Genomic DNA, 23,277 nt, shown 5'->3' on the forward strand with positions numbered 1-23,277 from the left:
TGTTAAAATTTCCAGGTGGACAGAAAAAGAGTTGGGAATTATGTCACGGTGTTCTCATTGTTGGAGTATCAAAGACATATTAAATGCCAGAGACCAACACCACCAATACAGCCCACCAGACTCTACTTGCTTGGGCAGTAATCCAATTACAGCTAGTAGATAAGCCTATTGACTTTGCTGCACCCCTAGCCACTGATTCTTACCTCCTGGTAGAACTTTCCAAGAAGATTCTTGATGTAGTGCCCACCCCTGTAAGGACTGTGTATTTGTCCTGGATTCTCCCCTTAAGTCAGTGTAATGGCAGTCAGGCACACCATGACAGTCTCTCCTCTGGCTCAATGAACAGTCTAGGGCAGGGGTCTCCAAACTTTCTAAACAAAGGGCCATTTATTCAGACTTTGGGGGGGGGGGAGACTGTGGCCAGTAGGAGTACAACATGTTCTGGTGTCAGTGGGAGTAAAGAATGCTAAATCTTTAGTGGGAGGAATAATGCCCCATCATTGGTGTCAGTGGGAGGAATAGTACCCCACCGTTGGAGTCAGTGGGGGGAATAGTGCCCCATCGTAGATGTCAGTAGGAGAATAATGTCCCATCATTGGTGTCAGGGGGAGGAATGGTGCTCCATTATTGCTGTCAGTGGGAGGAATGGTGCCCCATCATTGGTGTTAGTCGATGGAAAAGTGTGCCATCATCGCTGTCAGTGGGAGCAATAGTGCCCTATCATTGGTGTCAGTGGATGGAGTAGTGTTCTATCATTGGTGTCATTTGGAGGAATAGTGTCCCATCCTTGGTGTCAGTAGGAAGAATAGTGCCCCATCATTGGTGTCAGTGGGAGGAATAGTGCCCCATAATTGATGTTAGTCGGAGGAAAAGTGTTCCATCATTGGAGTTAGAGGGAGTAGTAGTGCCCCATCATTGGTGTCATTGGGAAGAAAAGTGTTCCATGATTAGTGTCAGTGGGAGGAATAGTGCCCTATCATTGGTGTCAGTGGGAGGACTAGTACTCCATCATTGGTGTCTGTGGGTTTGGGTTGCCCATCATAGGTATCAGTAGAAGGAAAAGTAGGAAAAAGAAAACAAGGGCGCCAGGTCACAAGGAAATGTAAAAGCAGTGCCTTTATTCATAGCAACTTACATATGGAAAATCCAGCATCTGCCTACGCAGTGACGAGGAGAGATTCTCACAATGATGACAGGTGGTGTGCAGTCAGCTGGAACTCACGCGGTGGTCCTAGGAAGTGTATGGCGACTGTCTAAACACTGGGCGGTCGCTGAGAGGTGCGAAAGCTCCTTGGATGAACCGCGTTGCAGATGCCCAAGGCCAGAAGTGACACAATTGCACACTGCCGGTTTCATTCACGGAATACGGCAGGGGTCATGCGGCGGAGCAAGTAGTGGAGGGCGAGCCGCAACATTGTTTCGATGGTCCACCTCCTTCATCAGGTGACTGCACACCACCTGTCATCATTGTGAGAATCTCTCCTCGTCACTGCGTAGGCAGATGCTGGATTTTCCATATGTAAGTTGCTACAAATAAAGACACTAATTATGCATTTCCTTGTGACCTGGCGCCCTTGTTTTCTTTTTCCTATATGTTCGGAGGGATCCCTCACCTCTTCCAGGAGCTGCCGGTCTTAACAGTCTCCCAGTTTTTGGATTTTTAAAAACCACCAGAAGTTGTCTCTCCCATCTACATGAAAACTTCACAGTGAAGCCTGATGGTCTATGGACGAGGTTTTCCTTTTTACTTATGCTAATTTTTCATTGATCTGTTTGTGAGTATGCTAATTGTTCAACCATGTTGTGGCAGTGATTGCTGACTCATTGATCTAGGTCGGTGAATTTTTTGCTGTTTTAGTAGAAGGAAAAGTGTCTCATCATTGGTGTCAGTGAGAGAAATAGTGCCCTATCATTGGTGTCAATGGGAGGAAAAGTGTCCCATCATTGGTTTCCCTGGGAGAAATAGTGTCCCATCATCGATGTTAGTGGGAGGAATAGTGTACCATCATTGGAATTAGGGGGAAGAAAAGTGCCCCATCATTGGTGTCAATGGAAGGAAAAGTGTTCCATCATTGGTATCAGTGGGAGAAGTAGTGCCCCATCATCGGAGTAAATGGGAGAAATAGTGTACCCTCATTGGTGTCAGTGGGAGCAGTAGTCCCCCATCGTCTGTGTTATTGGGAGGCATAGTCCTTCATTGTTGGTGTCAGTGGCAACAAATATGCCCCCATAATTGGTGTCAGCAGAAGGCATAGTGTCCCAAGGGACAGATAAAGGAAAGCAAAGGGCCGCATCCGCCCCCCGGCCACATTCGCCCCCCGGGCCACATCTGCCCCCCGGGCCGCAGTTTGGAGACCACTGGATTAGGGGTTGCTTTTTCCGAAATATATTGCTGAATAAACTTGGATAGGGCATAGAGAGCTGTGGGATATGCCACTCTGAACGCTAAAGAGCAATGAGAGGACACTCTTCACTTTGGCCCTACCCCTTAGGACAGTCCCCTTTTGTAATGTACCAGAAATTGGAAGGGCAACAACCCTTCAGGCTGGGAACTTCTCCTCCTGGACAAGAATAGGGAAGCTCCAAGCCCCAGACTATTTATGCACTTTCCCAGCCACATTCTGGGCACACTCCCCCAGGGATTTGCTGAGACAACATACATATTCAGGTTGCTGATTTACCATTCTAGTCCATTGCATACTGAATCTTCCAGAAGGCAGTGGGAAACAATTAAGCCTGCAACCAGTAGAGCCATGAAAAGCCTAAAGCAATCACAAAGTGTTCCACAGATTACAGTGGAGCCAAAAATAACCAAATTTACCTAGCTTTCCTATCAACCTATGTAGGAGGGTGCTACATTTATAAATATTGCCCCAAGGTAGCCCAACTGACACAACTGGTGGCTCTCCTCCAAGACTTTCCCCTATCCCCACCCTTTCATGGAGGTTTCTGACTCTCACACAACACCAAAAGCCATATTTTTGACAATTATTCTCTTTATTTAAAAAAAACAAAAAACATATTGACAAATAAATACAGAAGGACGCATACGCTAGAAAAAATTAGAGTGACGTGAGAAATTTCTACCTCAGGACAGAAAGCATCGTTAGCTAGCAGGACTACATTCTTTAGCTATACGTTTACATAAAAAAATGTATAAAATGTCAGAAGCCGGTCTAATAAAAAAAAAAGCAAATTAACGGCCTTATTTATCAAAGTGTCTAAAAATAAAAGATTGCCGACTAGTTGATCTTTTTGCTTTTCAGGGCGGTTTATAAAATGAGACAGGAAAGGCTTATCTGATTGGCTGTAAGGAACAAAGCAAACAAGTACTGTGTAAGCTCCAAGTTTGTCTGGATGGAGTTTACACAGGACTAAAGACCCTCACCGTCCCCCATGTGACAGTTTGCAGGCTTGGTGATTGGCTGCTGAGCCGTCAAGGAAGGAAGAAGAGCGAGACACACATGTTCCCCCATACTAGGAAGTATTTTAGGGTGGCAAGGAAGCATATTAAGGCCGAAACACACTTTTCCGCTGCACTTTGCATTGCCATTCCTTTTGAATGGCAGCCAACGCACTAAGACCACTCAGTGTCAACACCACCACATGCACTACTGTGCCACATGCACTGTCAGCGCACCACCACATGCACTACTGTGCATTATGGTGCGCTGCATTGCCAAAAGTTTGTTTTTTTGGGCATTTTGGTTCATTGCCAGCCCATTTAACGGGCTGCCTAATGCATGAAAACAAGGTGCATTAACTCATGTGAGATGAAGCAACGCACAAGGAGGCCAAGGTCGGAATGGGCCCTAAAGATAAGTATAAGCAGCAAGTATAGGTGACCTGTGTACAGGTTCATTTTAAAGAAGAAATCCAACTTTTGCAAGTTTTGGATTGGGAGAGAAATAGTTCAAACTTCTGCCATGTTTTTACTGCTTATAAGTAGAAGATAAGAACACAATTTTATGTCCGTGTTTCGGTAGTTCAGAGGTCTCTCTTAATCAAGGGTGGAATGTGGTAGATTTGGAATCAGGACTGAAAAAATTATTGTTCACAAGGAAGAACTTTAATGAATATCTATAAGGTGTCCTTTCCAATTTGGTGCCATGTTTTTACTGCTGTCTGTTTTTCTTTCTGGAGACTTCATCTCACTTCCAGTCTTGAAAAATGGTGTGCCCGGGGACAGGAAGTGTTGGCAAATCTCTGAAAAGGGGGCACAGACAGCAGAATAAGACTGACCCAGGGGCTGACTGGCAACTTTCGACCCAGGGGGCAAGTACAAACCAGAGGTCCATGGTGCAGCGACTCGACCCTCCTCCCTGGCTTCCTCCTGACCCCCATTCCAGGCTGAAGCTCTAGGTATTTTCTACTCATTGGCCAAATGCTTGGTCGGGGGGTTGCCAGGGGAGGAGAGTCTCCAGTTAGGGCATGTCTTCATCCCGCACTCAGTAGGTCAGCGGTGGGGACTTTTTACTTCTCTTCACCAGGAATCCTTTAGGCATGTCTGTGGCAGAAGCGGTGCAGCCTTATAACGGGGCATCAGAGCGGCCTGGGGGGCAATTGCCCCCCTACCCCCTGGCCCAGTCCTCCCCTGGACTGACCAATGGTCTAATTCTTCTCTAACCCAATCCAAAACGCTAAAACGTTTGGTTAGCGTTCTGCGTAAAAACTCTTTGCTGCTTTAACTGCTTAAATTGATCATACCCATATGTGTTTAAACACTTTAGTGAATACGAGGTTTGCTTTACCATGGGTGCCCAATGAATTCTGATTTGGAAAATTTGACTAAAAGGGCGATACAACTCATACCATTCTGCGGCACTATGAAGCTTTGTCGCAACGCTTGCCAAATACATACATGTGGAAAATTCTCTAGAGATACAATCTTAATTATGTGCCTGTGGGTCTTCTAGAAAATTCTCAAGACCAAAGTAAAAAAAAATAATAATAATCTGAAAAACACAACACAAGTCCAAAGGCAGTCTACTTTGAAGTTGGATTTTTTTTTTCAAATTCATCAATATATTAGTATGACCGCTAATTAATCAAGTCTTAACTGCGTTTATTTTTGTATGCCTACTAACCTGCCTTCATCATCTTTCTAGTTAACTATTAATGTACTGCTTTTGTTGTGACTGCTCATCTTAAAATGGTTCATAGAACGAGATGGCCGTACATTCAAAAGGGCAGAATGAAACCGCTTTCTAGAGCTTCACATTTAAAATAGGTTAATCGAACAAATACATTTCCCACCAAGCACTCCCCATCTGAGTGCTTTCTACATTGCGAGTGCTTTGGTTTATTTTTTGTAATTCTATACATAAAATTGCCTATAATTTTGAAAAGTGAAATACAGTCATCGACTGACTTCTTGTTGTAATAAGTAATCTGCCCAAAAAGAAAATCCAGAAATTAGTCAATCTTGTCAACTCACCTCCCAAAACCAATAATTCGAAATCTAGCCATAAATCAATCCCACCCCACACTTGTCCATATTTGGGCAAAGAAACACTCAGTTTTTTAGGGGTCCGAGCAAAATAGGGACGGTTGAGAATGAAGGTTTGTGAGCAAGGCTAGAGAATTACACTTAACACATTCTAAAAAAACTTTCTCAGCTTCATCTTATTTCTTCAGATATTGCCCCCCCCCCCCCTTTCATTCACAGTCATTACAAGATTGCCCGGTTTGGGCATTGACGTCAAATGAACAAAGTCTTTGAAGATAGATAAGAAAGTGGTCATATCCTACGTCTTCCAAAAGAACCACCCAAGGGATTTGGCCATTTTAGGATGAGCATGGGCTGTAATCTCTGCTTTAGAAGAAATGTTTTTTTTTTTAATTCAGAAGATGGGCTGTACAAGGCCAAAGTTTCTTTCCAAGGCTTCAGGAGTTTATTCTCTGATGTAGATCCGTTTGCAGACCACGTCATCGGCTATCATGAACTGAAAGAAAACAATAAGTGAAAACGTCAATTTACTTCTGTACTATGACCACCAAAATGGTTGTGCATACCATTTTTTATTTTTTGCTTCAAAGGCAAAGTGTCAGTTATTGGGTTATTGTGGTGCCTACTAAAGTTAAATTGTCCTTTAAGGCAGTGGTCCTCAACCCTGGTCCACTAATAGGCCACATTTTAAGTATTACCTTGGGGAGATGCAGACTAGAATACTGCAGTCACTGAGCAGCAAATGAGATCACCTGTGATGTAATTTAGTTATCTTGCAAACCTGGACTGTTAGTGGGCCCCCGAGGACCGGAGTTGAGGACCACTGCTTTAAGGCACCCCCACCCCATGGGGAAGTACTTACCTTCTCCCAAAACCTTTACTGTGTGACCCTACTCAACGTTTGCATAGCCAAGCAAAGGTCCTGGCCTGGTCCTCCACCTAGCAGCCCAGTCATACCTATGGGTGGTCTGTACACTATCCATATGAATTAATGTGGCAACAACATACATGAGCACTAGAAAGATGAACTGGCTGGGACATTTCCCCTCTCTTCAGAAACTGGGCCGTAGGGTAGTATTCCAACATGATACCAACCCCAAACACACCTCCATGACAATTACTGCCTTGATAAAGAAGTTGAGGGTAAAGGTGATGGACTGGCCAAGCATGTCTCCAGACCTAAATCCTATTGAGCATCTGTGAGGCATCCTTAAATGGAAGGTGGAGGAGCACAAGGTCTCTAACATCCACCAGCTCTGTGATGTCATCATGGAGGAGTGGAAGAGGACTCCAGTGGCAACCTGTGAAGCTCTGGTGAACTCCATGCCCAAGAGGGTTAAGGCAGTGCTGGAAAATAATGGTGGCCACACAAAATATTGACACTTTGGGCCAAATTTGGACATTTTCACTTAGGGGTGTACTCACTTTTGTTGCCAGCGGTTTAGGCATTAATGGCTGTGTGTTGAGTTATTTTGAGAGGACAGCAAATTTACACCATTATACAAGCTGTACACTAACTACTTCACATTGCAGCACAGTGTCATTTCTTCAGTGTTGTCACATGAAACAATAAAATAGTTACAAAAATGTGAGGGGTGTACTCACTTTTGCGAGATACTGTACATATATATATATATTTTTTTTTTTTCATTGAGGAAATTTTCCTTTGTTTCATGTCCCAGTGACACAACAGGCATTGAATGGAATGGAAATATTTGATTTATGTATGGGCAGGCTGGATGTACCCAATTCGATCCATCGATCGACTTGGGTACAACCAGCCTGTCAGATTTTTTACATTCGATTACTGCTGGCAACTATAGCCCCTAGCAGTGATCAGTGCGTTTTGCCGGCCGGGAAGGCTCCCCACGCCCCCCCCCCCCAGCTGGCAGAACACAATAGCGCTGCGGGAGGCATTTCCCCATCAACACTGACTGTGTTGATTGGGGGAATCACGTGATTTTCTTTCCTTTGACCCATGATGGAAGGAAAGAAAATCAAACCAACTTTGGGCTGCCTTTGTTGGCACTAAAATCGGTGTCCCTATTATAGGATCTCACCTTACCTCCTGTTCAGGTGAAAAACCTTAAATTTAGCATTTTTTTGTCAATTTTCTGTCCCGGTAAAAAATGGTAACCAGGACTAAAAGAGAGTAAAATATACATAACCTGGAGATGAACAGAAATATAAAACTGACAGTAGTTCTAATCTTTCTCAACCGTCCAAAAACATACAGAAAATTGGTATTAAATATATACTAATTTTTTCATATTTTCCAATTTTCCCCTTCCTTTAGAGAAGAATTCTGTTTGGTTTCCATCAGTCAGTGCAAAATTAATTAAAATGTAAGTAAATATAAGTAAACCAGCATTGTATATAAGTTCTGAAGTTGGATTCGGAAATGTGTGTTTTCTTGTGAAGGTACTAGGATCCATAGACAGGTTTTCTTACCAGGATGAGTTCCCCATCGTTGGTCAGCTCTCTGGACCAGGAGGTCTTGGGTCCGTCACCTTTCAGGAGTCGTTGCTCACACACCATTTTGTTCTCACTCTCCCATTTGGCCAGGCTCTGAATAGACACAAAAGAGAAAACAAAATGAGACACTTCATTAAATAACAAACAGGCTCTCCAGACAAGGACACTTCAAACCAAAAGAGCCATCCATCATGAAGAGGAGACAGCAGCCTCCTCCTGGAAACATATCTTTGAGGAATCTAACACCCTCCATTCAATCCTTTCTTTTCGATTTTCCTGAGTTAGCAGCTTTCAGACTGGAAGAAAGTGACAGGGATTGAGGGAGGATCGATCACCTATAGACAACTGAAATTCAAGAATGGTTGACTATTTAGGATAGAATTGTTGTAGACTTTCCCCTTCGATGATCGGCCTTTGTCTTTTTATTTGAGGTCAACAAACAACCATCCAGACACTGAATGGCCAGAATGGAAGCAAAGATCAAAAAGGGCTACAATGACATGTACATTGGCCTTATATGACAGCTTCCATTGAATTCTCTAACATCTGAGGGGTCAGCATTTGCCCAGGATCCTGGTGGATGGTCAAATCTGGTCCAAAAGCCACGATGGAGAAGTGGATCTCCCAATTGTCTCTAACCATAGTACACCAGCTTCAAAAATAATCCTTAGTTAGGATAAGGAGATACAGTGCCTTGCGAAAGTATTCGGCCCCCTTAAACTTTGCGAACTTTTGCCACATTTCAGGCTTCAAACATAAAGATATAAAACTGTATTTTTTTGTGAAGAATCAACATTAAGTGGGACACAATCATGAAGTGGAACGAAATTTATTGGATATTTCAAACTTTTTTAACAAATAAAAAACTGAAAAATTGGGCGTGCAAAATTATTCAGCCCCTTTACTTTCAGTGCAGCAAACTCTCTCCAGAAGTTCAGTGAGGATCTCTGAATGATCCAATGTTGACCTAAATGACTAATGATGATAAATAGAATCCACCTGCGTGTAATCAAGTCTCCGTATGCACCTGCACTGTGATAGTCTCAGAGGTCCGTTTAAAGCGCAGAGAGCATCATGAAGAACGAGGAACACACCAGGCAGCTCCGAGATACTGTTGTGGAGAAGTTTAAAGCCGGATTTGGATACAAACAGATTTCCCAAGCTTTAAACATCCCAAGGAGCACTGTGCAAGCGATAATATTGAAATGGAAGGAGTATCAGACCACTATAAATCTAAGAAGACCTGGCCGTCCCTCTAAACTTTCAGCTCATACAAGGAGAAGACTGATCAGAGATGCAGCCAAGAGGCCCATGATCACTCTGGATGAACTGCAGAGATCTACAGCTGAGGTGGGAGACTCTGTCCATAGGACAACAATCAGTCGTATACTGCACAAATCTGGCCTTTATGGAAGAGTGGCAAGAAGAAAGCCATTTCTTAAAGATATCCATAAAAAGTGTTGTTTAAAGTTTGCCACAAGCCACCTGGGAGATACACCAAACATGTGGAAGAAGGGGCTCTGGTCAGATGAAAACAAAATCAAACTTTTTGGCAACAATGCAAAACGTTATGTTTGGCGTAAAAGCAACACAGCTCATCACCCTGAACACACTATCCCCACTGTCAAACATGGTGGTGGCAGCATCATGGTTTGGGCCTGCTTTTCTTCAGCAGGGACAGGGAAGATGGTTAAAATTGATGGGAAGATGGATGGAGCCAAATACAGGACCATTCTGGAAGAAAACCTAATGGAGTCTGCAAAAGACCTGAGACTGGGATGGAGATTTGTCTTCCAACAAGACAATGATCCAAAACATAAAGCAAAATCTACAATGGAATGGTTCACTAATAAACATATCCAGGTGTTAGAATGGCCAAGTCAAAGTCCAGACCTGAATCCAATTGAGAATCTGTGGAAAGAACTGAAAACTGCTATTCACAAACGCTCTCCATCCAACCTCACTGAGCTTGAGCTGTTTTGCAAGGAGGAATGGGCAAAAATTTCAGTCTCTTGATGTACAAAACTGATAGAGACATACCCCAAGCGACTTACAGCTGTAATCGCAGCAAAAGGTGGCGCTACAAAGTATTAACTTAAGGGGGCTGAATAATTTTGCACGCCCAATTTTTCAGTTTTTCATTTGTTAAAAAAGTTTGAAATATCTAATAAATTTCGTTCCACTTCATGATTGTGTCCCACTTGTTGTTGATTCTTCACAAAAAATTACAGTTTTATATCTTTATGTGTGAAGCCTGAAATGTGGCAAAAGGTCACAAAGTTCAAGGGGGCCGAATACTTTCGCAAGGCACTGTATATAGGAGAATATACTGTATCTGATACTTTGCTGGCAGTGGCTATACTTAATTTGCATTTGTTCCTCCAATGCTCGGGCTTGGGGGATTAGTCACTCAGGAACCCAGCACTGCAATGGTGATTGATAAGAAGGTACCACCAGGCCTCCTGAAGACGCCCAGGCCCCATCACTAAACAGGTGGGCCCAGCCAGCCGGCAGCTTCAATCAGTGAATTTCCATCAGTGTGTGGCCACCCCTGCTCCTCGGAAGTCAACCATTTGATCAACTTCTGTCGAAATGACATGTTGGTAAATTTTTCTCGATCAACGCCTGCAGCCAACCAACAAAACTATCTATGGCTAGCTTAAAGTATACTAAAGTCAAAACTGTTTTTTGAAAGTTTTGGATGGTGTGTAGGAGGATTAGAACACTTGGCAGATTGTATTGCTGTCTGTGTCCCAGTTAGGGAGATTCATCCCCTCTATTTGTCTTATTTGCCATTATCATTGAAAGTGAAAGTAAAAAAAATCCCAAATTTTGGGTTTTCCCCAGAAAAGTAATAAAGGGGAAATCTTCCAATGGAAACAGTAGTTCTTTTGACCTGGGAGTCCCCAAGAAATTCCCTTAATTTGCAGGGATTTCCACTCACTTCCTGTTTTGGCTATGGGACAGGAAGTGCAGGGATACCTCCCCAATGGGACAAAGAGGGAAAAATACATCTTACAGGGGTTATATACCCACCCTTACTCTATCCAAAATGAAAAAATAAATAAAAAATCTACTTCAAAAGTAAAATTATTCACTTTGGAGATTTTTTTTTCTTACTTCCTGTTGTGTTTACAGGACAGGCCATGAAGGCAAATCTCCCCAATGGGACACACTCAGCAAAAACAGGGGTTTTATCTATTCCCTACTCCAGGGGTATCCAAGCTTTTCAAAAGTGACAGTTTTATGTCTTTCAGACTTTAGGGGGCCAGATTGTAGAGGGTTAGAAAATGTTCCAGGGCCAGCATTAGTGAGAGTAAAGATGGCCTCAAGGTTGGAGGTCAGTATGAGGAGGAGTAGGAGCCCATCATTGGTGTCAGTGGTAGGAATAGTGACCCATCATTGGTATCAGTGGCAGGGATACTGCCCCATTATTGATACTAGTGGGAGGACTAGTGCCCTATCATTGGGGTCAATAGTAGGAATAGTGCCTCATCATTGGTATCAGTGGGAGGAATACTGCCCCATCGTTGATATTAGTGGGAGGAATAGTGCCCTATCATTGTGGTCAATAGTAGGAATAGTGTCCCATCATTGGTATCAGTGGGAAGAATAGTGCCCCATCATTGGTATCGGTGGGAGAAATAGTGCCCTATCATTGGTGTCAATGGTAGGAATAGTGCCCCGTTATTGAAACTAGTGGGAGGAATAGTGCCCCATCATTGGTGTCAATGTTAGGAATAGTGCCCCATCATTGATACTAGTGGGAGGAATAGTACCCTCTCATTGGTGTCAATGGTAAGAATAGTGTCCCATCATTGGTATCAATGGGAGGAATACTGCCCCATCATTGATATTGTGGGAGGAATAGTGTCCCATCATTGGTATCGGTGGTTGAAATAGTGCCCTATCATTGGTGTCAATGGTAGAAATAGTGCCCCATCATTGATACTAGTGGGTGGAATAGTGCCCCATCATTGGTGTCAATGGTAGGAATAGTGCCCCATCATTGATACTAGTGGGAGGAATAGTACCCTCTCATTGGTGTCAATGGTAAGAATAGTGTCCCATCATCGGTATCAATGGGAAGAATACTGCCCCATCATTAATATTAGTGGGAGGAATAGTGTCCCATCACTGGTATCAGTGGGGGAAATAGTGCCCTATCATTGGTGTCAATGGTAGGAATAGTCCCCACCAATGATACTAGATGAAGGAATAGTGCCCCATCATTGGTGTCAGTGAGAGGAATAGTGCCCCATCATTTATACAAGTGGGAAGAATTGTGCCTCATATAATTGATAGTGCCCTAAGGGCTGGATAAATGCTAGCAAAGGGCCGCAGTTTGGAGACCACTGCCCTACTCTATCCAACAAAATGAAAAAAAAAAAGTTTTGGCTTTAGAAGTTTTTGAACCTACCCCAATGATTTTTTTTCTCTTGTGTACATTATCTCTACCGGCTTTGTAATCAGCTGAAAAAATCTCCAGCACAAGAAAAAACAAAACACGATTTGTGCAGATTATTCAAGCTCACGAAAGAAGAGGCAGTGAAGCAAGTCTTGCCGGCCCCATCTGATGAGGCCAAAGAGTCAGATATCGGGTAATGAGATCAGAATCATGGTTGAGTTGAGAATGCAGAGCGTGTGACCCGTTCCAGACTTGTCATGCTTCAGGGAGCTCTTCGCTGCCTTTTGTGAAGGATGGCACCGTGCCACGCGCTGCCTGGGCCCTTTATTAAAACGCGATGAATCATATTTTGTCTGATGTTTTCTGGGTCTCATATTCGTCGTTAACACATAATCAGTGACCTCAGTGAGATGAGATTCTTCGGAGCGCACTAATTCTCAACTATTTTCTAGGCCAGACTTTGTTCTTCCATTTTGTCTGCTGTTTACAGACAGTGGATGGAAGGCAGATGCTAGCAAATGCAGAGTATAGTGGTTTGCTTGTCAAAATTGAAGTATACGTGTTGCCAAAATTTTTTTTTTTTAGTTTTGGATTGAGTAGGGAAGGGTTAAAACCCCTATCATTTTATCAGGGAGTGGGAGGAAATCTCTAAAAAGATATAAGGATATTCTGGCAGCCGCACACCATTCCTGGTCAAACGATCACCAGATAAAAGCAGCCTCAGCTTGCTCCATCCAAACCATGCCCCAACGTGTTTCGTCCCGCCCCTGCAGATTAATCATGGAGTTGGGGGTATTCTGTTGGCCAAAAAGCACTCTGTGTAGTAAATGACAATACCTCCAAACCTGCAACAACTTTCAGGGTCTTCATAAGTGGTATGATAGCAACAGACCAACTATGAAGACCCTGAAGGCTGTTGCAGGTTTGAAGGCCTTCTCATTTACTACACAGAGTGCTTTTCCATTTGTTTTCCTCTTTACGTTTGTGCTGTGCCCTACCTATTCAATTATGTTAGTGGCTCATAATGGTATAAAACCTTTCAGCCACCAGGAAACCCCCAGCTCCATGATTAGGCCCCCTGGGCCTGGCGGCATGGCTTGGAAATAGCAAGCTGAGGCTGCTTGTATCTGGTGATCTTATGACCAGAAATGGTGTGCATCTGCTGGAATATCCTCATATCTTTGTAGTGTGTCTTGGGTCAGGATGGACCCACACCCAGCCTGCATCCTCACAGTGGCTTCCACTTCATAGGACGATGGTCATCTGAGCAGGACCCCCAAGAAAAATGCAGACATCTCTACAAAGTGTGAAAAATTCCCTCTAAGACAACTGTCACCAGTACAGATGTCCCCATTGGTAGATTTCCTCTCTATTCCAGGTATGGGTCTTTCAAATATTTTTTGGTTTTGGGGGGGAATGTGGCAACAATGTAATAATGTAGCAACAATGTAAATTGGATACTATTTAAGAGACTCCTGGTGGAAAGTCTTTGTTAAGAGCAGAAACAGAGTGGTTTGAAGAAAGTTGATTGGAAGTTATAGTAGTGTTGGCGCACAACAAGAACATATAAACTAGTAATCGACTGATATTGTTTTCTTATTTCTGATACTGATACCGATATTTTGGTCATCGCATATCGGTATTGGCCGATATTGGCCGATATTTTCGCACATTAAAATTTTTTATTTATTTTTGACAGGTACTCTTGTGGAGGGATCTGGGGGTCTAAAAGACCCCAAACCCCTCCTCTGCACTTAAAAGCATTCAAAACGCCAAGTTTGGTTGGTTTGAATGCTGTAACTTTTTTGAATTTGGCGCAGAGTACCCGGAAGTTATGTCATGACTAGGGATGATCGAACTTTTGAAAAGTTTGGTTCGACCAGAACACCCGAACTTTCCGAAAGTTCGGCCCGGATTTCAGAACCCCATTGAAATCAATGGGACCCGAACTTCGGTAATCAAAAAACACCATTTTGAAGCCCTAAAACCCAATAAATGCCCCTAAAAAGTTCCTAGGGTTCTGGGTCATGCCCCAGGGACTATTAATCACACAAAGAAAAGTTCTTAAAAATTGTCGTTTTTGATAGAGAGCCAATTATTGAAAAAATTATTGAAAAAAAAATAAATGAGATTTCTTTGGATTTAGTGTCTGGGTGGTCTAAAAAGTGTACCTGTGAAGTTTCAGCTCTGTAGCATCTCCAGAACCAGAAAAAAAAAGATTGTTTGTATTAGAATTGCATTAGAACAGGCATATGGCTCTGCTATTTTCACACCCGGCCGTTTTTGTTTCAGGCGTTTATTGGGCTTTTTTGTGGGCGTCTTTGGAGGCAGGCATGACATCTGAACTTCTGTGTAGGGGTATACACACACACACACACACATGTATGTATATATACACATACACATATATAGGTGTGAAAGTAGCAGAACCCTATGCCTGCGCTAATGAAATAATTTATAGGCATAGGGCTCCGCTCCTATCACACCTATATGTGTGTATGTGTATAAATACATATAAGTGTGTGTGTACATATACCCCTAAACAGAAGTTCAGATGTTATGCCTGCCTCCAAAGACGCCCAAAAAATGCCCAAAAAAACCGCCTAAATGCCAATTTTTGCGGAAAAAGTTCGGAATTCGGCCGAATTTCGAACAGCCAATGTTCGGGTCGAACCGATGGTCAACCTGAACGGTTCGATCATCCCTAGTCATGACATCACTTCCAGGTTTTTACATGGAGACCCGAATGCGGCTTTGATCAGGTCTTCTCTTCGGTGGCCCTGGGACGGGAGACCCAGGGCGAGCCGCGGAATGCGGCGGGAGGGGGGGGGACTTCCCCTCCCGCTCCTTGTAATGACAGCCGAGCAGCTTCTCAGCCACATTGGTTGTCATTACAAAACAGCCGACCGTTGGCTATGGACGCTGGTACCGGGGTGATGCCTCTAGCTGCAGGCATCACTCCGGTACAAGCACTTTCTCGAAATATTGGCAATATCGGTAACCTCAGGGGCCGATTCCGATATATCGGGGAAAGAGCATATCGATATTCCGGCTATCCCTAATATAGACCACCAATGGGTTTCGGCACACCACTCCTATATCAGGTCTTAAAATATTTGGTGAGCTTGAAAACGGGACTCAGCTTGGGTTGATTAATAAAAAAAAAGTAGACAGAAACACCTTGGTAAAGGTAGTAATTGAAAATCAAAAATTTTATGGTTGTCTCCCGAAGAGGAGGGTCAGCCTTCCAATGGGGAAACCTGTTCTGGTGACAACTGTATAAGAAGGAATATTTTTTCAATGTGGCGAAAATAATGCTCACTTCCTTTATGTCTCGAGAACAGGAAGTGAAAGAAATCTCCCCACTATTAGGGAATAAGCCACCGCTCACTCCAAAATCCAAAACCCAATCCAATCCAAAACCTAAAAAGAAAAAAGAAAGTTGGCTGTAGATACACTTTTGAGTTCCCCCGTAATTAGCCGCTACACAGTTCATTATTCCAAATGATGCTTGAATTTTTCCAAAGGAGACACCATCACCCTTCTCCAGTTTCAAAAAAATAAAGGACCCCGAATGGCTTCCTGGCCAAAAATCACTTGTACGTTCACTGAGCTTATGTATTTCATCAGGCACAGCCTTCGAAGTCGGTGCCGGATTTCATCATGGCAAGGTTTCAACATAACCTCACTTTACCCAACCACAAATTGCTTCATCCGGAACCTTCCCGTACAAGTGCTGAAGCTGGCGTTTGATAAATATCCCATCAAGTCCCGAGGAAAACCCCAAATGCACAGTAGACGCGGGGACACGAGAGGCGTGAAGATTTAAATTTCCTCTTTCTCATACCTTGCAGGAGGAAACCGTTTAATGCTTTTAAACCGCAAGTCTAGCAGATCGCTCGAGAGGCCTAAGCTAAGCAACCGGGACGGGTGAACCGTGTAAACCGACACGTGTTAAAAAAATAGCACTATGAGTCATTATCCTGAACGGGGAAGTCGAATGAGTTTTTTTTTTTTTTTTGCTTACCCGTCACTTGTCTTTTAATACATTGCGAGATCTTCCAGCACGCCATAAAACACGATCGGATTTGGTAGATGAATTAGCAGTTTGGTGATGGCAGGGAAAATTTTTGCTCCTAAAACAGCAAATCTTTCTCTTTTTTTTGCTGAAAACAATGAGCGCTGTGTTCCGAGCACCTGCGTTCGAGCGTCCCGAGTCGTTATTTTATGGGTAGGCTTCTGACACTCGCAGGCAAAAATGAGCGTTGGGATTAAATGGCATATGGTCGGTCATAAAAAACAACTCGTCTTTTGGAAAATCTCGCATATCTATAAAAATTTTAACAACTTTTGAGAATTCAGGATGGAGCAAAGCATGATGGGGAATCTAGGTGCTTCCTGGGATTAAATATCAATTTCTTCCAAAATGCGCAATTTCTAGTAAAGGCATGGATGTGAAAAAAAAAATCAGCCAATCAGATGCTCAGATTTATTTTCCCCATGCTGCACTGAGCACTTGAGGCTTTTTTAACCACTTCAATACAGGGCGCTTTCAACCCCTTTCTGCCCAGGCCAATTTTCATCTTTTAGCGCTGTCGCATTTTGAATGACAATTGCATGGCCATGCAACACTGTACCCAAACTACATTTTTATCATTTTTTTCCTCACAAATAGAGCTTTCCTTTGGTGGTATTTGATCACCACTGGGTTTTTTCTTTTTTACTAAACAAATAAAAAAATCCTGAAAATTTTGAAAAAAAAAAGTTTTTCTTTGTTTATGTTATAAAATTTTGTAAATAAGAATGTTTTCTCCTGCACTGCCCCCCAGGAGTGCTACCATGGATCGCCATACAGGCACGGCGATTCGCGCAGCCAAGCCAATCTGCCGCAGTATATATGCGGTGGGAAGTCGGCAAGTGGTTAAAAGGATTTTTATTTTGTAACCGTCAACGCGTTTCGGCGGACCAACACTCTCCCTTCATCAGGGATGAGGGCACCTGGATTGTAAAAGCCTTATCCAATTTAGGTGCCTACATTTTCTGGTTCTTAGCCCTCAGAAAAGTTCAAACACTCCAGCTATCAGACAGTATTGCATCCAATAGTGTCAAAGCCTGTAATGCTTCGCCTGATGCAGCCTCCTCAGATCGGGAAATTTTCAACACAATGCAAAAACACACAGGAGGGTGCAAACGCTTAGTGCATTATCACCATTATTGTTTATTGGATCCAAAAGACAATTACATGCTCACATATATTGTAAGGTGGCACGTCCCCGGAAAGGCGTCAGACTGTGCCATACATGGTCAGATGTCATTGCCTTAAGGCTTGAATTGACCTTTGATATTTGACCGCATCCATCCGTGCTCCCGGGGGGGGGGGGGGGGCTGGAACAAAGTCCTCCTTCAATTGGAGATCAGATGGATCCATACCTGCAAAGCCACTCAACCTCCAGGCCTAAATGAAATGATCTCTTTCAGACCCTTCTTGGAAGGATTTTCCTCTGTCGTTTTTTGCCCTGATAAAGGGGGAGTGCTGACCCCCGGAAATCTTTTAAAGAACTATAAAAGCTGGTGTGGCGCTACCATCCTTTCAAAACTTTAGTGGACAGAATGTGAGCCCTACGTAAATACTACACCTTCTTACACCAGTCTGCACCTCTTCTTTAAATTCTCAGGGGGTATGGTTCTCTGAAAGGCCTCTTACACAGCCAGTTAGGATCTTTGTGTTATTTGCTACGTTATGTAGAATAATCACACTATGGTGTCATTCATTAACTGTGCGTATGTCAGCCACTGAACATTAACCCGTTCACTGTATTTTCCTGCAAATGACCTCTCTCCGAGCCAGTATATAAGGTAGGAGGCTCTCAGCAGAAGGTGCTTAAACTCAAAGCCAACGCTTGTCTCCAGTCCTGTCACCAGTCTAGGAGACAATTGACCTGGAAGGTGCACCTTTGCCCTCTGACTGCACCTGAACATCGAATCCTCATGTAGAGGGGGCTAAATGCCCAGTGTGCATGGCGTCTAATACAGACCAGCTTGTTTTAGGATAGGCCTAACAAAGTGCAAACGCCCTTTGTCCAGTCCCATTGACCAATAGGTGTCTCCTAGAGCAGTGGTCCTCAACTCCAGTACTCAGGGCCCACTAACAGGCCAGATTTTAATTATTACCTTGGGGAGATGCAGACTATAATACTGCAATCACTGAGCAGCAAATTATATCACCTGGGATGTATTTCAGTTATCTTGCAAACCTGGCCTGTTAGTGGGCCCTGAGGGCCAGGGTTGAGGGCCACTGTCTTAGAGGAAGCAGAGCGGGCTACTTTTAGTGTGGTATGAACTTGAGGCAGTCATAGACACACAAGGACAACCCATTGTGTACGCACAATCCTACTGTCTACCATGGTGACCCAGGTACATTTTTTCTTCGGTCGAAACAAAAGGCCTAGTGAAGATCTTTACCTTACATGGACGACCATCTACAGTCTGTTCTTCAAACTCCTCCCCTATTTTGAAGTTAATTTCGGTGGTGCGGACGGTGGTGGATGTCTTAATGTAGAATGTCTCGTCTTCCTGCTTTATCTCCACTGCGGGTTTCGAGGCAGCGGCTACCGCAATCTTCCTGAGCATCACGTTGACTCCTAGAAATGTAAAGGAGAAAGAACATGAGTTAAAATTATGTTGGCTATGACAATGCTGATCAAAGACTATAACTCTTCACTTCTTGTTTCCTTCACTCTTCCAAAGTGATGGAAATCCCTTCTTAGACAGTTGTCACTGGCACCAAATTTCACCTCTATTCCTATTCTGTTGACAACTAGGAATAAGCTTGGGTTTTGTCTGAACCTGGAAGGAAGGTGTCAGTACCTGCCTAGTTAGCCAGGGTGCTGGGGCATGCTTTGTCCCATATCTGCATGTACACAAATGGGCAGAAAGACTAGTGACATCATTAACCTGGCATAGCTACATGATCATATTTGGTAATATCATTGACCTAATATGACCATGTGGCCATATTTGGTCAATGATGTCACAAGTATCTTCTAATCACATGACCATGGCCACATGGTCATATTAGGTCAATAATTCCAGCATGGTTACATGGTCATATTAGATCAATGGTGCCACAGGCATCTCTTCACCACATGACCATGGCCACATGGTCATGTTAGGTCTCACGGATGTCGCAAGCATTTCCTTCCCATATGACCATGTGTACATGGTCATGCTACTTCAATGATGTCACAAGCATAGTGTACCTGCAGTTGCGAGGCAGGGAATGTCCTGGCCACTGCTAATTGGGCCTTTACTGACACCTTCCTTCCAGGTTGAACAGAACATGGGTTTGGACTGAACCCAACCACATCCCCAGCTCTGTCCTTCATCCCGCACTCAGTAGGTCAGTGGGGAATTTTTACTTCTCTTCACCAGGAATGTTTTAGGCATGTCTGTGGCAGAAGCAGTGCAGACTTTTTTACGGGGCATCAGAGCGGCCCGGGGTGTAGTTGCCCCCCTGCCCCCTGGCCCAGTCCTCCCCTGAACAAGGATGATATGCAAGTAACTGACATACTCCTTATCAACTGGTGATGGTCGTTGGCAGCTAGAAGGTTGTAATGGTGTACAATGAAAATCTCTGGCTTTGTGTAACTAAAAGGCAGGTTTCATCCACCCATCGTCTTGTATACAATTTTGGGGCAATTTTTAGGCATTTTTTCCAAGGCACCCCTTAACAAACCTCAACGCACAACAGGGTAGAGCAAAGCTGGCCATACACCACTAGAGTTTTGGTAAAAAAATTTTTTATTTTCCGAACCTTTGTTCAATTTTCTAATCTAGTGTTCAAATCGATGATCCTTTTCAAGGAAGGAGAAGGATGTAAAATGTGGTAAAAAAATAATGTTTTCGGGAACATTTGTTTAATTTTCTATTAGGTAATGTGGTCACATCGATGATCGTTTTCGAGGAAGTAGAAAGATGTAAAATTTTGGTAAAAAAATAATGTTTTCATAACATTTATTCAATTTTCTATTAGGTAATGTGGTCAAATCGATGCTCGTTTTCAAGGAAGGAGAAAGATGGAAAATTTAACCACTTAAGCCCCGGAGGATTTGGCTGCTAAACGACCAGGGGGTATTTTGCGATTTGGCACTGCGTGACTTTAACGGACAATTGCGCGGTCGTGCGACGCTGTACCTAAACAAATTTGACGTCCTTTTTTTCCCACAAACAGAGCTTTCTTTTGGTGGTATTTGATCACCTGTGCGCTTTTTACTTTTTGCGCTATAAACAAAAAAAGAGCGTAAATTTTGCAAAAATAATATTTTTCAAATTTTTTTATATGAAATTCCCCAAAAAAAAAAATGTAAAAAGATTTTTAACATTTTCGGCCAATTTGTTTTATGCTACCTATGTTTGGTAAAAAAAATTGCAAAAAGCGTATTTTGATTGGTTTGCGCAAAAGTTATCGCGTTTACTAACAAAGGGAAAGATTTTTGTCATTTTTGTTGTTTTTTTAACGCGTAATGGCGGCGATCTGCGATTTTTTTTTGCGGTACTGTGACATTGGGGCGGACAGATCGGACCCTTGACTGACATTTTTGACACTTTTGGGGTTACCAGTGACATTTCTACAGTAATCAGTGCTATACATATGCACTGTTACTGTAAAAATACACTGGTAGCGAAGGGGTTAACTTTATTTGAGAGGGAGGGGCTGTGTGTGTCCCTAGGGGCATGATTCTTACTGTGATTGGCTGTGACTTGAGGTGTAAGGACACTGATCAACGGTTCTACATAGTAGAACCGTGTGATCAGTGTTTTTACACCGAGGACAATGACAGGCAGCTTGTTTACACAAGCTGCCTGACTTTCTCCCTCTCCCCCGACGATCGCCGAGTGACCGGCGGACATCGGGTCCGCCGGTCACACGCGCGGGGGGGTCCGTGACCGCGCGGGAGTGGGAGCCCGCCTCCGGCGGCGCGCACTCGCTCCCCAGACCCTCCCAGGCTAGTGACGTTAATTAACGTCACTTTGCCTGTGAGGGGCTGACCACCGCAGTAAATTTACTTGCGGCGGTCGGCAAGCGGTTAATGAATCAAATTCTAACCATTTTTACCATTTTTCCAAGGCACCCCTGAAGAAACCTCAAGGCACACCAGGGTAGAGCAGAGCTGGCCATACACCACTAGAATTTTGGTAAAAAAAATGTATTTTCTGAACATTTGTTCAATTTTCTAATCTAGTGTTCAAATTGATTATCCTTTTCAAGGAAGGAGAAGGATGGAAAATTTGGTAAAAAAAATAATGTGTTCGGAACATTTGTCCAATTTTCTATTAGGTAATGTGGTCACATCGATGATCGTTTTCGAGGAAGGAGAAAGATGGAAAATTTAATGAATCAAATTCTAACCATTTTTACCATTTTTCCAAGGCACCCCTGAAGAAACCTCAAGGCACACCAGGGTAGAGCAAAGCTGGCCATACACCACTAGAGTTTTGGTAAAAAAAAATATTTTCTGAACATTTGTTCAATTTTCTAATCTAGTGTTCAAATCGATGATCCTTTTCAAGGAAGGAGAAGGATGTAAAATTTTGGTAAAAAAATAATGTTTTCGGGAACATTTGTTCAATTTTCTAATCTAGTGTTCAAATCGATGATCCTTTTCAAGGAAGGAGAAGGATGTAAAATTTGGTAAAAAAATAATGTTTTCGGAACATTTATTCAATTTTCTATTAGGTAATGTGGTCACATCGATGATCGTTTTCGAGGAAGGAGAAAGATGAAAAATTTAATGAATCAAATTCTAACTGGGCATGTGGTTGAAAAAAATGTTGTGATTACTGTAATGCACATATGTATCACATTGAATTTGAGACATTGGCAGGGCAATTGAACAACATTTTTAAGGTTTTCATACGCAATTTGTCAAGTCCATAATGGTTCTATCAAATGCTCTGACAAGCGATTTTCCTGAATTTCTGTACAAGTGAAAGTCTACGAGTGTAAGGCCAACACTATACAAAAATTAGATTTTTGTATAGATTTTGAGGCCATTTATATAAATTATTATAACGGTTGTGGTGGGCCTCAGCTGTGGAAGATGATTGTGGTCAGGCTTTGGGGTCACAAAATGTCATCGGGCCAGTCGCCTGGCGGAGGAGTCAGAACGCAGATGCTGTTCCTCAGACAGCGAGTTCCATTCCCATTTGTCACCGGCTTTTCTGTCATCGCGCTGAGGGAACCTTACACCATTTACCATGACGGACGCATTCCTGTGACCTCCTCACAGCTGCCTGCAATTAGACTGCGCTCTTCCTGATCACCTCCGACCATTTAATGTGTGGAGGCTGATGGGCTTACTTAAAGGAACACTCCATCAAACACAAATGTTTTTCATTTGAATATGACTTGGGGAGGGTAAGAGTTGATCTTCTCATTTTATTCTTGGTTCCTTCATTTTTTCAGAAAATTCTCACGTCTGAGGTTGCAAAAAAGGTTGATAAAGGGTTCCTTGGTCTGAACTCTGCCCACTTTCGTATTCTGAATGGGAGACTAAAGAATACAGAGTCATGTGTCAAGAGGGAAATCTTGCCCAAAGGATGGATCCCATGAGGCCGCACCCAGGGTTATTGAAATTAATGGCTGCCTCAGCCTGGGCTCCCACTAGGCCATGCACCCGACCACGAGGGTAATGTGCCACACCGCTGCACCCCTGCACTGGGCAAAGTAACAGGTTCACTTTACTGGAGGAACCTTAAAGAGGGACTCACCCAGGGGCAGACTGGCAAAGTTCGGCCCAGGGGGCAAGTACAAACCAGAGGCCCTTAGTGCAATGACTCGGCCCCCCTCCCACTCTCCCAATCCTCCCCCTGACCCCCATTCCAAGCTGAAGCCCTGCTCCAGATACTCTCTACTTATTGGCTGAATCTGGGTTCCTGACCTGGC

General features: G+C 43.3%; 1 protein-coding gene across 1 annotated transcript in view; it reads right to left on the reverse strand.

Annotated features, from left to right (window-relative positions):
• Window positions 1-5,649: 5,649 nt before the first annotated feature.
• The window catches only part of CRABP2 (cellular retinoic acid binding protein 2), a 52,262-nt gene continuing 34,634 nt past the window's right edge, over window positions 5,650-23,277 (reverse strand). Inside the window, exons 2-4 of the mRNA XM_082242889.1 lie at window positions 18,795-18,973; window positions 7,901-8,017; window positions 5,650-5,945 (exon numbers count right to left, since the gene is read on the reverse strand). Of these exons, the coding sequence (XP_082099015.1) occupies window positions 5,895-5,945; window positions 7,901-8,017; window positions 18,795-18,973 (347 nt within the window). The 3' untranslated portion in view covers window positions 5,650-5,894. The remainder of the gene's footprint in view (window positions 5,946-7,900; window positions 8,018-18,794; window positions 18,974-23,277) is intronic.

Source organism: Pelophylax lessonae, assembly GCF_965119305.1.
Source record: "Pelophylax lessonae genome assembly, chromosome: 13".
Lineage (NCBI taxonomy): Eukaryota > Metazoa > Chordata > Amphibia > Anura > Ranidae > Pelophylax > Pelophylax lessonae.